Source organism: Arvicola amphibius, chromosome 10 (genome assembly GCF_903992535.2).
Source record: "Arvicola amphibius chromosome 10, mArvAmp1.2, whole genome shotgun sequence".
Taxonomy (NCBI): Eukaryota; Metazoa; Chordata; class Mammalia; order Rodentia; family Cricetidae; genus Arvicola; species Arvicola amphibius.
The window spans coordinates 106369267-106383128 of NC_052056.1; the positions used below are offsets into that span (position 1 = coordinate 106369267).

Below are 13862 nucleotides of genomic sequence, written 5' to 3' on the forward strand. Positions count from 1 at the left end.
GGTTTCTGTGTGTAGCCCTGTTTAACGTAGAACTCACTCTCAGAGATCTGCCTCCCTCTGCCTCCCAAGATTAAAGGTGTGTGCCACCACACCCAGCCTGCTTGCTTTTCTTAATAACGAAGCGGGACGAGATGGGGTGGGGTGGGGAAGGAGCCAGTTTGTAACAGCCATTTAGAGATGTCTGTTATGAATGGCATCAACTTTTGAGATAACCATTTCCTTCTCCAGTCTGGCCATTCCTGCCTGGCACTGAGTCTTCCTCACGGACCTGCTGCATGCGGAGTCCTGACGCGTACCTGAGCAATCCTTTCCGCTACATCCTTACAGAACTGATTGGGGTTCTCAAAATGCTGGATCAGCTGGGGCAGGAGACACAGGACATTCAGTGGAAATCCTGCATGAGAGAAGACACAACGGCCATGGCTGAGTGTGGTCTGCGGTGACTGGAACAGTTGGAAGGCATACCTAGGTTTTATTTTGTCCCACGGCGATTCAAAAATGGTCCTTTTATCGTTGTTTTTTTTTTTTTGTTTTTTTTTTTTTTTGAGACAGGGTTTCTCTGTGGCTTTGCAGCCTGTCCTGGAACTAGCTCTTGCAGACCAGGCTGGCCTCGAACTCACAGAGATCCGCCTGCCTCTGCCTCCCGAGTGCTGGGATTAAAGGCGTGCGCCAACTCTGCCCGGCTTATCATTGTTTTTTGAGACAGGGACTCTCACAGAGACAAGAATGATCTTTAGCCCGAGTGAGAATGACCTTGGAACTTGTGACCCGCCCACCGTCATTTCTTGAGGGCTGGGACTATCAGTGTGTACCACACACCTGGTTGTGTGAGGGCAGCTGAATTACACTTGTAATTTCGGCATACGGTAGTCACCTGTCTGTGAGCAACGGTGAACTCAGATTTTACTGACACGCAATGAACCGAACTGAAGCACTAGTTTAAGACTTTTTAAAATATAAAAATCTAAACTGGACGTGGTGGCCCACACCTTTAATCCCAGCACTTGAGAGGCAGAGGCAGGCAGATTTCTGTGAGTTCAAGGCCAGCCAGGTCTATTAGTGAGTTCTAGGCCACCTAGGGCTACAAAGAGACCTTGTTTCAAAAAACAAAGCAAAACAAAACAAAACGAAAAACCCAACATATTTTACAGCTGGTCCTGGTGGAATAACCTATAATCCCAGGCAGATCTCTGAGGTCCAGCCTGGTCTATGTAGAGTTCCAGATCAAGCTAGTTAGAGCCTGTCTCAAAAAAATAAAAACAACATATTTGAGCCTTAGTCATATAACTGGAAATATTCTTCAAGATAATTAGAATTTCTCAGTATGGCTAAGTTAATGAAATGAATTCTTAATTACTTACGGTATTAAAAAGCTGGTATATTAATTTTACTTAATTCAGAACAATAGAGAACCAATGCATTTTTCAAGAGGACAAAGAAAGACAAAAGAAAAAAGAAAACAAACAAAAAAAAAAACCGAAAACAAAATCCAGAAGATTTGGGATTAGGAAAAAAATGTACAAGAGCAAGGGACTAAGTTGACAACACCTGCAATTTGACCCAGAAATCATTCACACCCATACAAATATGAATATACGTATACACACATAACTATATCTATATAAATTGCTACCCTTTTGTTTTATATGCTATAGAATACTTTGATCTAACACTATAGATACAGACATATAGTAGTATCTTATTTCTCTAAGGCTGAACGCAACCATGAAGGGCTACAAGGATGCGCGATACCGGCCTTACCGATGGCTTGTGATGAGTCCACCATGGGCACTTTGGAAACTGGCGTCAGCAAACTGAAGAGCTGCAGGGTCAGATCTGTGGTGGTGAGGGAGGTGAACCCCTTCAGAAGGAGCTGCTGTAACCCCGAGAAGTCAGCCCACTGCAGCTGCCCTTGGAGTTTCTCGAGCTTCTCCCGGGTCTCAGCTTTATCCAGTGGCATGTGGGCCAGCAGCCGGTTCAAGAGCCTTAACGCCATGAGGTATTCAAACTCAAAGTCGGACTCCATCAGGGCCACCGTGACCCAGAAGATGGTGGCCAGCAGGTTGGAGGGATGGTTTACGTGGGATGGGTCTGTAAGACTGTCCTTCAAGGAGGAATTGCTTCTGGTCTTTGAGGAAAGGCCTTGTTGGGTACAAGCTTGGATTCTGTCCAGCGTGGCACTTCGAGGTGGGTCGGAGGACCGGTCAACCACACCAAACTTCTTGGGCACCGAGAAGCTCCTTTGGTGCCGGCTCCGCTCTGCGGTTGCGGTGTTGCCGCTGGGAGTCCCAGGATTGACGTTCAGCTGGCCGGTGCTCTTCCTGCTCGCTGCCAGTTTAGTGCTGGAGTTCAGATCTGGTGATGAAGAACTAGGTATAAACAGAGGTGAAGTCAGCAGAGTGCCAGCACATGCCACTGAACAGCTCCTGCTCTTGTCTTCCGAGGGACAGCCAAGGAGGAGAGCCATTCCTCAGAGGACAGTGCCTTGGTCTATGACCATATCACCCCAAACTTGGCTTGGTAGCTAAGCAGGGCCAGACCTGGTTAGCACTTGGATGGGAGACAGCCCTCTCTACTCACACACCTTTTATTCTTAACTCAGGCTCTGAAGGATAAACCTGAGCAAGAAAAATCTCCAAAAACCAACACTAACTTTCATTTAGTGAAAGTCCAAAATCCCAGCAATTGAGTGACCTACCATTTGTGTTCTATTTGAACGTGGATGGGGAAAATTATAAAATAAGATATACCAACAAGTGCAAAGTTTATCTCCTTTTAATTTAGAGCAGAGAGTTATCAAGAAGGAAAATGGTAAGTACACAGGGCAGGGGAAAGGTTTTGGCACTTATAAAATTTGATTGCTCCCCGATCCCCCCCTCTAAGACAGGGTCTCACTATGCAGCCCCGGCTGACTCAGAACTCACTGTTTTGAGCAGGCTGGCCTTGAACTTAGAGAGATCTGTCTTTTAACTCTACTCATACTGAAAAAGTCAAACTCTTTACTGCATTTTGTTGGCCTGCCTCCCTCCTTCCCTCCTCCCCTACCCCTCTCTCATAGAGTCTGGCTATGCCTCCTGGGCTGGCCAAAGACTCGCAATTCTCCTGAGGCTTCATCATCAGTGCGAGGACCACAAGTAGGGGCCTTGGCACTCACCTTCACCTAGTGTACTCTTACAGGCCAGATATACAGGTTCATACAGACCGATGATTCTAGGGTTAGTGATCGCACCAAAGGTATAGAAATGCTCATGTTAAAAATAATAAAATATCAGCTGGGTGATGATGATGCACATCTTTAATCCCAGCACTTGGGAAGCAGAGGCAGGCAGATCTCTGTGAGTTCGAGGCCAACCTGGTCTAAAAGAGCTAGTTCTAGGACAGGCACCAAAGCTACAGAGAAAACTTGTCTCGAACAAAACAAAACAAAACAAAAAAAAGAGTTCGTTCCACGCTAGTCCAGACTTTCTTCTTCTTTTAAAAATTTTTTATTTTATATGTATGACAGTTTCGCTTGCGTGTATGTATGTATACTGCATGCATTCCTGGTGCCTGCAGAGGCTAAAATTATGTGTTACGATCTCCTAGAACTAGAGTTACAGGTGATTAAGAGCTTCCATGTGGGTGTTGGGAACATGTTTAAAAATATGTACATATAATGAAAACATGTATGTTGCAACTCCCCCTTTCCTTTTTTAAATCTAAGGAAATTATACAGGGCTGGAAAGACGGCTTGGTGGTTAAGAGTACTTATTGCTCTTGCAGAGACAGGGGTTCCATTCCCAGGACCTACATAGTGGCTCACAACCACATGTAACTCCCAGGTACTCAGGAAATACACATTTACACACAAAAATTAAAAAATCCTAATAAAAGAAGATACCAAATATACTTTTTAGGTCCTAAGTAGATTTCAAAACCTACATCTGTTCTTTGTACTCTGGCCAGCATTCAGCACAGTGAGTTTGACAGCCAGATCTCAGTAATCCGATTCTCACCGAGACAACACCGTGAAGAGGTCACTGTTCTTGAGGCAGTCAGACAAGTTCTCCACAGCGGCTTCCAGGGTCAGGAGCGCTTCCATCACGTAGCCCTGTGGAGCACACAGAGAGCGTTCAATGATGCTAACCTCCCGAGGGGGAGCTCACCTAGCACAAACTCTCTTCCAACCACAACGGGATTTCTGAACACTAGACAGTCGTGATGATGTTCATTTACAAAGTCTAAGGTCAAACTATAAGGCTCGCTAGGGAAAACAACACAGCACAGGGGTTAGCGGATAACCATAAGGATTTAGTTCCTCAAGTCTGACAAACTTAACGAGGGATGAAAACACAACAGGGGAGTACGTGTGTGTGTGTGTGTGTGTGTGTGTGTGTGTGTGTGTGTGTGGCTGAGTCCTCTGCTGAGGGGAAGGGCAGGTCACTAAAACACGGGGGTGACCATGTGTAGAAACCATGGGCAAGGTGAGGTGTAGGGAGAGCTGAGCTTCTGTGAAATTTTACTCGAAATTCCAATGGCTGGAAGGAAGACAGAGAGTATGTCTCATGGGGAAAGGAGAAACGGGTTGGCCTTAGCCTCACAGCCACTCAGTGTTCCCAAGGCTCTAGAGTTCCTCCAGCAGTGAGTCTCTCTCCATCCTTTCTCCAGAGCTCTGAACAGCTCCGGAAGTCATCCATGCAGGGATGGACAGAGCTTGGCCCACATACAGTGGGGAGCCCTGCTTGGCACTGGTAGACAGTATAACTGAGTCCTCAGCAGAGGGCAGAAAGGCCCCAAATAATGCAAAATAATCCCAAACAATATAAACCAAGCTATTGCCACCTGCTATGAAAAACCACCGCTACCACTACCAAACAGACAAACACAAGGAACCATCGAGAGATTTTTCAGATGTTCACATGTCACAAAATGTGACCGCATCTGTTAAATTTGTACATTTAGTGACTTGGAAATACTAAGGGTTAATTTCTAAAATCGATCGTTGGGTGTGGTTCTGCGGGTTGAAGCCAGCTCCTAGGGACTCCAGCAGAATGCTGTGTCATGGAGGAGTACTTGGGGGGGGGGGGGTCACTCCTTTCCATACCTGAATCTCATCACCGTGCTCTCCGATCACCTCTACCAATCTCGACAGGAGGTCAGACAGAGCATGCGCTGACAGGGGCTGCTTGAGGGCCCGGAAGATCTGGAAGGATCGGCCTGCGTAGTGCCTGGAAGAGCTGGCAAGGGCTGTCTGCAGCGCGACCTCACTCAAATGTTGCTCCAGATGGAAACCTGCGGCCAGAAGAACAGGGGGGACAGACAGGTCAGCCTCCGTGATTCACACTGGCGCACTCAAGTAATGAGGAGAGTTAGAACCAGCTGACCGCAGCCCCAACCCCATACGGATGCTTATTTAAAAATCAACCATTTTAAGCTGGCAACAGTGCCATGGACCGGATGACCCTGCCTCAGAAACAAACAGGGTGCGGATCTACTCAGGAACGGAGGGTTCACCTGGCATGCGCAAGGCCTTGGGCATCGTGAAACTTAAATGTAAAGACCCAGAGGGATGGCTCATCAGGAGCACTTGCTGCTCTTTCCAGAGGACCTGGGTTTGGTTCCCAGCACCTACATAGTGGCTCCCAACCATCCAGTTCTGGGGATCTGACGCCCTCTTCTGGCCTCCACGAGCACTGCATGCACATGGTGCACATAAAACTTTCAGGCAGAACAGTCAGACACATAGAATTTAAAAATAAAGGAAACAGTATATAAGCAAACAGACAAGTGAACAATAGAACTTTAAGCCATTTCAAAGTAAAAAGCAAACTTTGTATGAATCATGGAACTTTCAGGGAGAGGCAGAGGGCTCGAGGCCGGATAGTCCTGGTTTTAAGTCAGAGGGTATGTCTCTGGGAAAGACAGTGTTTTTCTTAGGAGCCCACAACCTTCTCTTTGACTTGTAACCAACAGGCTGTATCTCACTGGGATGTTACAAGAATTAAACAACACAATGTCCGGTATACAACCCACATGCACAAATGTATTATTTAACACCCTTTCTTCCTTATCTTTTTTTATTCTATAGTTCTTCCCCTCCCCCCATTTCTGTGTGTATGTTGATATATACATGTGAACAGGTACACAAGAACCCATGTGGAGGTGGCATGTTAATGACGGGTGTTTTCCTCACTTTTGGAGACAGCGTCTCTCAATGGACCTGGAGTTTGCTCATTTCAGATATACTGGTTGGCCAGGGAGCTCTGGAGATCTACCTGCCCCATTCCCCCAGTGCAGAGGTTACAGGTGTGTGCCTGCTGGGCATCCAAGCTCAGGTCTTCATGTATGTGCGGCAAGTATACTGACTGAGCTATCTTCAATCGCTGGACTCCTTTTTAAAAGCTTTCCTTTCCTTCCTTCCTTCCTTCCTTCCTTCCTTCCTTCCTTCCTTCCTTCCTTCCCTCTCTCCCTTTCTCCCTCCTCCCCTCCCTCTTGTTGAAAAAGGACCTTATGCTGTAGCTTAGATTGGCCTGGAACTCACTGTGTAGTAGGCTGGCCTTGAACTTGAAACAGTTCTCCTGCCTCAGACTGCCAGGATTATACGATAATAAGCACTATGCCTGTATTTCTTCTTCTTCTTCTTCTTCTTCTTCTTCTTCTTCTTCTTCTTCTTCTTCTTCTTCTTCTTCTTCTTCTTCTTCTCCTCCTCCTCCTCCCCCCCCCCCCCCCCCCCCCTCCCCCTCCCCCTCCTCCTCCTCTTCTTCAAGATGTTTTGTTGGAGATATATTTTTAAAGTAGAGGAAAGATAGGGATGCATCTAACTAGTTCTAAAGACATCCAAGACCTGGTGCCAAAGACTCTGTTCTCTTTTATCAATATACAGATCCTGAAATGCAGACGCTCCAAGGAAGGCAATACACATTACTTGACCATTCTCCCGAAAGCAAGATCTTAGGCATCAGAAAACCATCTGACCAGGTGGGAAGGAAAATGCAGTGTAAAGCACACAGTTGTTTGGGGTCATTAAATTGTACAACTGCTGTTCCTCTTTTCAGGGAGACAGACAAGACCCAAGGAAAATAGCAATCTTTTAATGTTTTATGCCAAGGAGGCCTTTTGACATATTTGGATGTCACATGAATATGGACCAAAAGGAATAAATCTTATTGCTGTTAGCTGTAGTAAGGAGCCTGTTTGTTCATCCCAGAAATTCCTGGATGCTTAGCCCTGAAATAATCACACAGAAACTATATTATTTAAAACACTGCTTAACCCATTAGCTCTAGGTTCTTATTGGCTAACTCTTACATCTTAATTTAACCCATTTCTATTAATCTGCGTATCGGCATGTGGCTGTGGCTTATCGGATAAAGTTCCATCTGGCTCCAGAGGGACTACATGGCTTCTCTAGACTCAGCATCCTTTCTCCCAGCATTCAGTTTAGTTTTCCCCACCTACCTAAGTTCTGCCCTGCTATAGGACCAAAGCAGTTTCTTTATGCATTAATGGTAGTCACAGCATACAGAGGGAAATTTCTCATCAGTTAGCTGCAGCCTGGAAATGTATGATGGGTCGTGCATGATACTTTTGTAGTGTGCTCCACGAGAGACGAATGCTGTGAGAGAGATTTGGAGAAACAGGAAGAAGTACCTGATTTGGAATCTTTAAATACAGATACAACATGGCGTAGGAAATTAGAAAGCTGCTCGGCGCTCTTTGAGTTCTGATTTTTGGGTGTGATGTCTTCGTGGCACCAAAGTGGACCGAATGCCCTAAAACAAAACATACCAATGTTAAACACATAGCTGTCATTTTGTGTTAAAAGACACACTAGGAGGTTCTAACTCCAAAGATAAAATGTAATTCTAAAAAAAGATTTTATTATTTTTAATTATGGTTAGGTGTGTGTATCTGCATGTGGGTATGTGCCATAAGTGCAGTACTCACAGAAGCCAGAAGAGGGCATCAGATCCTCTGGAGATGGAGTTACAGATCTGATGTTGGTGATGGGATCTAAACCTATATCCTTTGGAAGAGCAGCCAGTGTTTCTAACTGCTGATCCATCTCTCCAGCCTCCATATATATATATATACATATATATATATATATATACACATTTATATATTTATTTATTTTAAACTTTACTAATTAACTAGAGGAAGCATATCAAAACTTTTACACATACTGAAAAATAACTCTGTTTGTGGGGATTTGCTCTTGATGTTTTTTTAAAAGACTAATTATTGTGCTCTAGTATGATGTGAGTTTGTGGGCGTACATGCCATGGTGCATACGGGGAGGTCAGAGGACAGTTCTGTGGAGTCTCTTCTTTCTTTCTGTCTTCACAGGGGGTCCCAGGGATTGAACTTGTATTGCCAGCCTTTCTGGAAAAGTGCTTTTCCTACTGAGGCATCTTACCAGCATTATTTTAAACTCATTTACAACAGTTAAAATCTCCTATTTTAGGCCAGCAAGATGCTCAGTAGGTAAGGCATGGGCCGCCAGGCCTGAGGATCCATGTTTGATCCCTGGGACCCACACAGTAGGAGGAAAGAACTGATTCTGGCTAGTTGTCCTTGGACATCATGGCAGGCACCCTCCTGCACCAAGAAGTAAATAAGTGTAAAATGCTCAATTTCAAAAGGCCGGTGCTTGGCATACTGTAGGTGTTATATTTTGTTTGGGGAGTGATGTAAAAATGTTAGGAGTTCGCCAAGATGAATGTTTGCTGCTGCTCAGAATCACATCATCAAGGTGTGGGATACCGTGGAGCCAACAGAAAATGGCTTCTATTACCTAAACTTGTGTTTCAACAGTAAGGATGGGATGGAGGAGCTGGGGAGTTGCTTGGTGGTTAGAGCACTCGCTGGCTGCTCTTCCAGAGGACCTGGATTCAGTTCCCAGCCCCCACAAGGTGGCTCACAACCAACTGTAACTCCAGTTCTGGGGCCTCCAAAGCTCTCTTCTGTCTCCACGGGCACTGTACATACATTGCACACATATGTACACATGCAAGTAAAACACACAAACATATAAAGCTACACAGTTATCTTTTTAAGGAATGGGGAGGAGTAGATGAGGTGACTGCTAGCAGACTCCAATAACTGTTGACAGCTGTGGGCTGAACGTGCACGACTTAAGGCCCTAGGGAGGACAGCATGATTCCAGATCACCTGTATGCAGGCTTTCCCACACCACTAGCCCTCAGGGCACCTGCAGTTCGGAAGCCTTATGACTAACATGGAGAATGGGAAGACCCGAGAAAGCAGGACCATTTTCAGCACCCCATGATTCTGACGTCTGACTAAATGGATTCTTCCCCATTGTGTTTCACGTCCCTTTTGGCTTCCGACTCCGGAGCGGATGCGCAAATGGTCTCCGAGCTCGTGATTCCGGGGTGGACTGTGGTCAACATCCTCGGGCCTGACTGCCGCCCCCATTACCTGGTTGTCAGAAACTCAATGAGCTTGTTGGCTTTCTCGTCTGTTTCGGCGGCTGTGTCCACGTCTTCTACCTCCTGGGTCATCTGTGGGAGGTTCCCGCTGCTGCCACCAAGACTGATGCTGGAGGACGTGGAGCTGGAGCTTAGGCCGGAGTCTGGCACGGGGGACGACTGGTCCTCCCTCAGGAAGTCAAAGCCGCCTGGTGGGAAGAGAAGACAGCAGGAGGATGGGCGAGGGTGCCAGCAAGTCTGAAGTGTGACACTGAAGGGCCCTTGATCTGGTCTGTGGTTATGAGCCCTCAACACCAGTCATGCTGCTTTCCTTACGGCCTGAGATGCATGGCTGTGCATGCCAGTGTGTAACGGGGATGTAATGGGGAGACATGCTGCGTTCCACACGGGGGTTTGGTTAAATGCTGTGGTAAAGGAGAGGTGCATATGTGTTTTATGCATATACTAGCCAGATCAGCAAGTACCTAACTATAAAAGGCCAAGTAATGGACAATTTAAACATTTAAAATCACTCCTTTGAAAAACACTGGTTACTCAATGGCTGATGGGTAAGTTATATTTAATGTTTTTGAGTAAATGTGACTATGAGCTTGACTAAGTTAAATGTGTATTTAATATGTATGTGGGGACATATGTACATATGAACATATAATATGCCATATGAACATATAATATGCACACACACATATATGCATTTGGTGTTTGGGATTAGACCAAGGGCCTCACGCATGCTAAGTATATATTTTATTACTGATCTGTACTCTAACCATGTGTCAGAATATTTTAACGAGCTATATAGCATGATATTCAAAGAACTATAGCATAAGAAAATACTGTTTTTAGCTAGGCAGTGGTGGTGCACGCTTTTAATGTCAGCACTCAGAAGGCAGAGGCAGGTGGATCTCTGTGAGTTTGAGGCCAGCCTGGTCTATAAGAGCTAGTTCCAGGACAGGGTTCAAAGCTACAGAGAAACTCTGTCTCGAACTGCCCCCCCCCCCCAAAAAAAAACAAAGAAAAAGAAAAGAAAATACTTTTTTTTAAAAATAATGTTATTTTTCACTTCATATTTTATTTAACAATGTACATCTCTAGTTATACTACTGTAGTTTGGAAATATATATATATATATATATGCAACTATCTTCCTTTTCTCTAGTTTTGAATTTTTGTGTTCCCATAGATTCCAACAAAGCAGAGATAGTCACTCAGGAAAGTGCAAACCCCTTCAGGGGAACAAGGAGCGACACCTGGCACACTGGCCATGTCCTGCTCAGGCAGGGAGCAGAGTCACCTTATGGTCCCACATTCTCATCCTTCGGTGTTCCAGGCCAGTGCTCTTGAGCTCTGAGCATTGTAAGGTCAGCATATCAAGAGGGACATACTCCCTGGGGGCAGCAGTCAAAGAATTATGAAAAACGCACTTTAAAATGCTCAACCATAAAAAGGCTTTTCAGAGCCACGTTCACACGAAACGGTGTAATTTATCACTATGAAAAGCCGGAGGCCAGCACAAGGGAAGAGAGCGTGGGCTCCCTGGCCTCCCCCACCCACCTCCCCATTGGTGCTGCAGCAGCGAGTGTGGGCTTCACGGCCCCACCCCCACCCCCACCCGCCTCCCCACTGGTGCTGCAGAAACGAGCCTGGTCACCATGCCCCGCCCGGCATCTCCCTCCCCACCCCTTCTCACACCCGGCGCGCTCACACCCACCCCTTCTCACCTGTATAGAGATATTCTGGCTGGTAAGCCGGCTGCATGGTTAGCGTCTTGGCTTCCCCCAGCTCTCGGGTCTGCAGGAGGACTGAGGCAATGGTGTGAAAGTTGCTGTTGCAGGAAAGGGCGATGAGGAGGTGAAGGAGCAGCTTTTTGCTGTGCTCAAAGACTTCAGGCCGATAATGGTCCAAACCTGGAACCGAGGGCACAATCTCTTAATGTCAACCAACGCTAACCGCCAAAGCCCCTTGAGATTCTGGGATAGAGAGGACTCTAGGATGCCCGCAGAAATGCCTGTCGGGAGCGAGAATCGTTAGCTGTCTTTGTTAGTCTTTGGGTTACCAACATAACGAAGTTGGGCTTAGGGAAAATAAGATGCTTTGTGACTTAAATGAAGTGTTTGCATAAAATATTGACAGCAGGTCTTTTCTGACCTCTCCGTAGCATTTAATGTGGCTCATAGTCTTTTTGCTTGATGTATTCTCTTCCCTGGATCTGCTATTAAAGTGTCTTTTTTTGTAAAAAATAAAAACATGTATTTGTGAGCTGTATTTTGTTTGGAAGTCCATGCTGGCTTTGAGCTTGAGATCGTCCATTAGTCACAGTGCTGGGATCACAGGTCTGTGTCACCATGCCAAGCTTAAAGGATCTACATTCTATTTCTCTCTTTCCAACTTAACTGATGTTCTTGATGGTTCTTCTTCTACTTTTTGCCCGTCACTTGAACTCCTAAAGGTAGGTACTTAGCCTGCTACATTCCCTCTTATTTTTTTTTTTCTCTCTCTCTCTTTTGGTTTTTCAAGACGGGGTTTCTCTGTAGCTTTGGAGCCTGTCCTGGAACTAGCTCTTGTAGACCAGGCTGGCCTCAAACTCTCAGAGATCCACTTGCCTCTGCCTCCTGAGTGCTGGGATTAAAGGCGTGCGCCACCACCGTCCAGTTCTCTCTTTGTTTTGATCAAATTTCACGACTCTCTATTTGTTTCCTCAGCTGAGGATCCCCCAAATAAACTCATACTATGTTGGGTGTCTTTATTTATGTAATACGTTTTTAAGGTATGAGCCACCATGTGGTCGTTGGGAATTGAACTCAGAACCTTTGGAAGAACAATCAGTGCTCTTAACCGCTGAGTCATCTCGCCAGCCCTATTTTGGGTATCTTGAAAGATGCATCGTTAACAACACATTTAGATTACAGAAATGTCAGTGTTAAGCTATGACCCATCACCCGGAACAAGACATATTACAGAGCATAAAGGTACAATGAGAAAGGAAAGGATTGATTTTATAACTGAAGCTAACCTATGTGCCGTGAAGGTCTATGTAAGCCTTCTACGTGCTTATCTTCCTGTTGGTGAGAATTCCCTTTAGATCCAGTCTTACCTAAGAAGACAGCATGAAGTAGCAACGGAAGGTGAAGGGCCCAGTCTTCTCTCACACTGTGATCCACCACCATCTCGGTCATAAAAATCACAGCAATATTGCACCTGACCAACAACACGGAGAAACAAATGCCACTTTTTATAAGGGATGTAAGGACTTCAGCAGGGCAAGTCACAGCTAAATGCAACTAAGATTCGCTGAAAAGTTACATTAAGGTACTTATTCAAGAGAGACAGAATTTAAAAAGTTTGTTTATTTTTACTGGATGTTTATAAGTGCCTAATTGTGTGCCATCTGCATGCAGTACCCATGGAAGCCAGGAGAGGGCACTAGGTCCCCCTGAAACCCATGTGGTGCTGAGAATGAAACCCAGGTCCTCGGCAAGAGCAGCCAGTGCTGTTATCTGCTGAGTCATCTCTCAGGCTCCCCAAGAACAGCATAGAGCCCACTACAAGAAAAATCAGTGAGGCTTATCATGGAATGGTGAGTCTTCTAGCAACCAGAGCTGAAGAAGGAGAGATGGAAGAGGATTCCATCCCTTGAAGTGGTGTGCAGTCTAACAAGCATCACCGAATTAGTTTCAAGATTACATCAAGGAGAGCTTCAAAGGGTCACAGGCTGATAGTTAACTAAACTCTGCTAATATTCTAGGATCTGGGGATAAAGTCAGTAAAATCCCCCCGATTTAAAAAGGGCCTTCCTTTAGTGAGGCCAGGACAAAGTCCCTCATCTCACTGGTAGAGAAGTCCTTCCAAAGCCGAGTGCACATTTCCTTCCATGTCTGCATGTGGCTCACCTGTGCAGCGGCCCCCTCGGAGTGATGGTCTCTGGGAGGTAGTCGACCAAGGGGGCCCAGCATCCTCCAGTACACGGCATGGGTAAAGGCTGCGGCTGCTTGGCCTCCGTGATCGTTAGCAACCAGCCCGTGTAGGGAGAGATTGGATCATCTGGAGGACGAGAAAGACATGGTGGCTTTATTTTCAGGGGAAAAAGACTTGTGCTGATCACAGCTGGTATTTTCAGAAAGCGTCTTGCACCTGTATGCTTGCCGAGACAACAACTTACTAAGTGTGCTGTTACATGAGTTAAACCAATTGATTATGTAATTATTTGATTAACTATTACTTGATGATTTATAGTTATTTATCTATTTAGTATTTTTCGAGACAGGGTCTCTCTGTAGCTTTGGAGCCTGTCCTGTAACTAGCTCTTGTAGACCAGGCTGGCCTCGAACTCACAGAGATCCGCCTGCTTCTGCCTCCCAAGTGCTGGGATTAAAGGCGTGCGCCACCACCGCCCAGCTTTCTAGTTATTCATAAAAGAGCAAATAAAAATAC

The 13862-nt window shown here is 45.7% G+C and overlaps 1 protein-coding gene across 1 annotated transcript in view; it reads right to left on the bottom strand.

Moving 5' to 3' along the window:
- The window catches only part of Fry (FRY microtubule binding protein), a 250702-nt gene that overhangs the window by 64487 nt on the left and 172353 nt on the right, over window positions 1–13862 (bottom strand). Inside the window, exons 37-45 of the mRNA XM_038345555.1 lie at window positions 13322–13472; window positions 12526–12629; window positions 11153–11338; window positions 9424–9622; window positions 7630–7751; window positions 5084–5271; window positions 3996–4090; window positions 1762–2369; window positions 297–394 (exon numbers count right to left, since the gene is read on the bottom strand). Of these exons, the coding sequence (XP_038201483.1) occupies window positions 297–394; window positions 1762–2369; window positions 3996–4090; window positions 5084–5271; window positions 7630–7751; window positions 9424–9622; window positions 11153–11338; window positions 12526–12629; window positions 13322–13472 (1751 nt within the window). The remainder of the gene's footprint in view (window positions 1–296; window positions 395–1761; window positions 2370–3995; window positions 4091–5083; window positions 5272–7629; window positions 7752–9423; window positions 9623–11152; window positions 11339–12525; window positions 12630–13321; window positions 13473–13862) is intronic.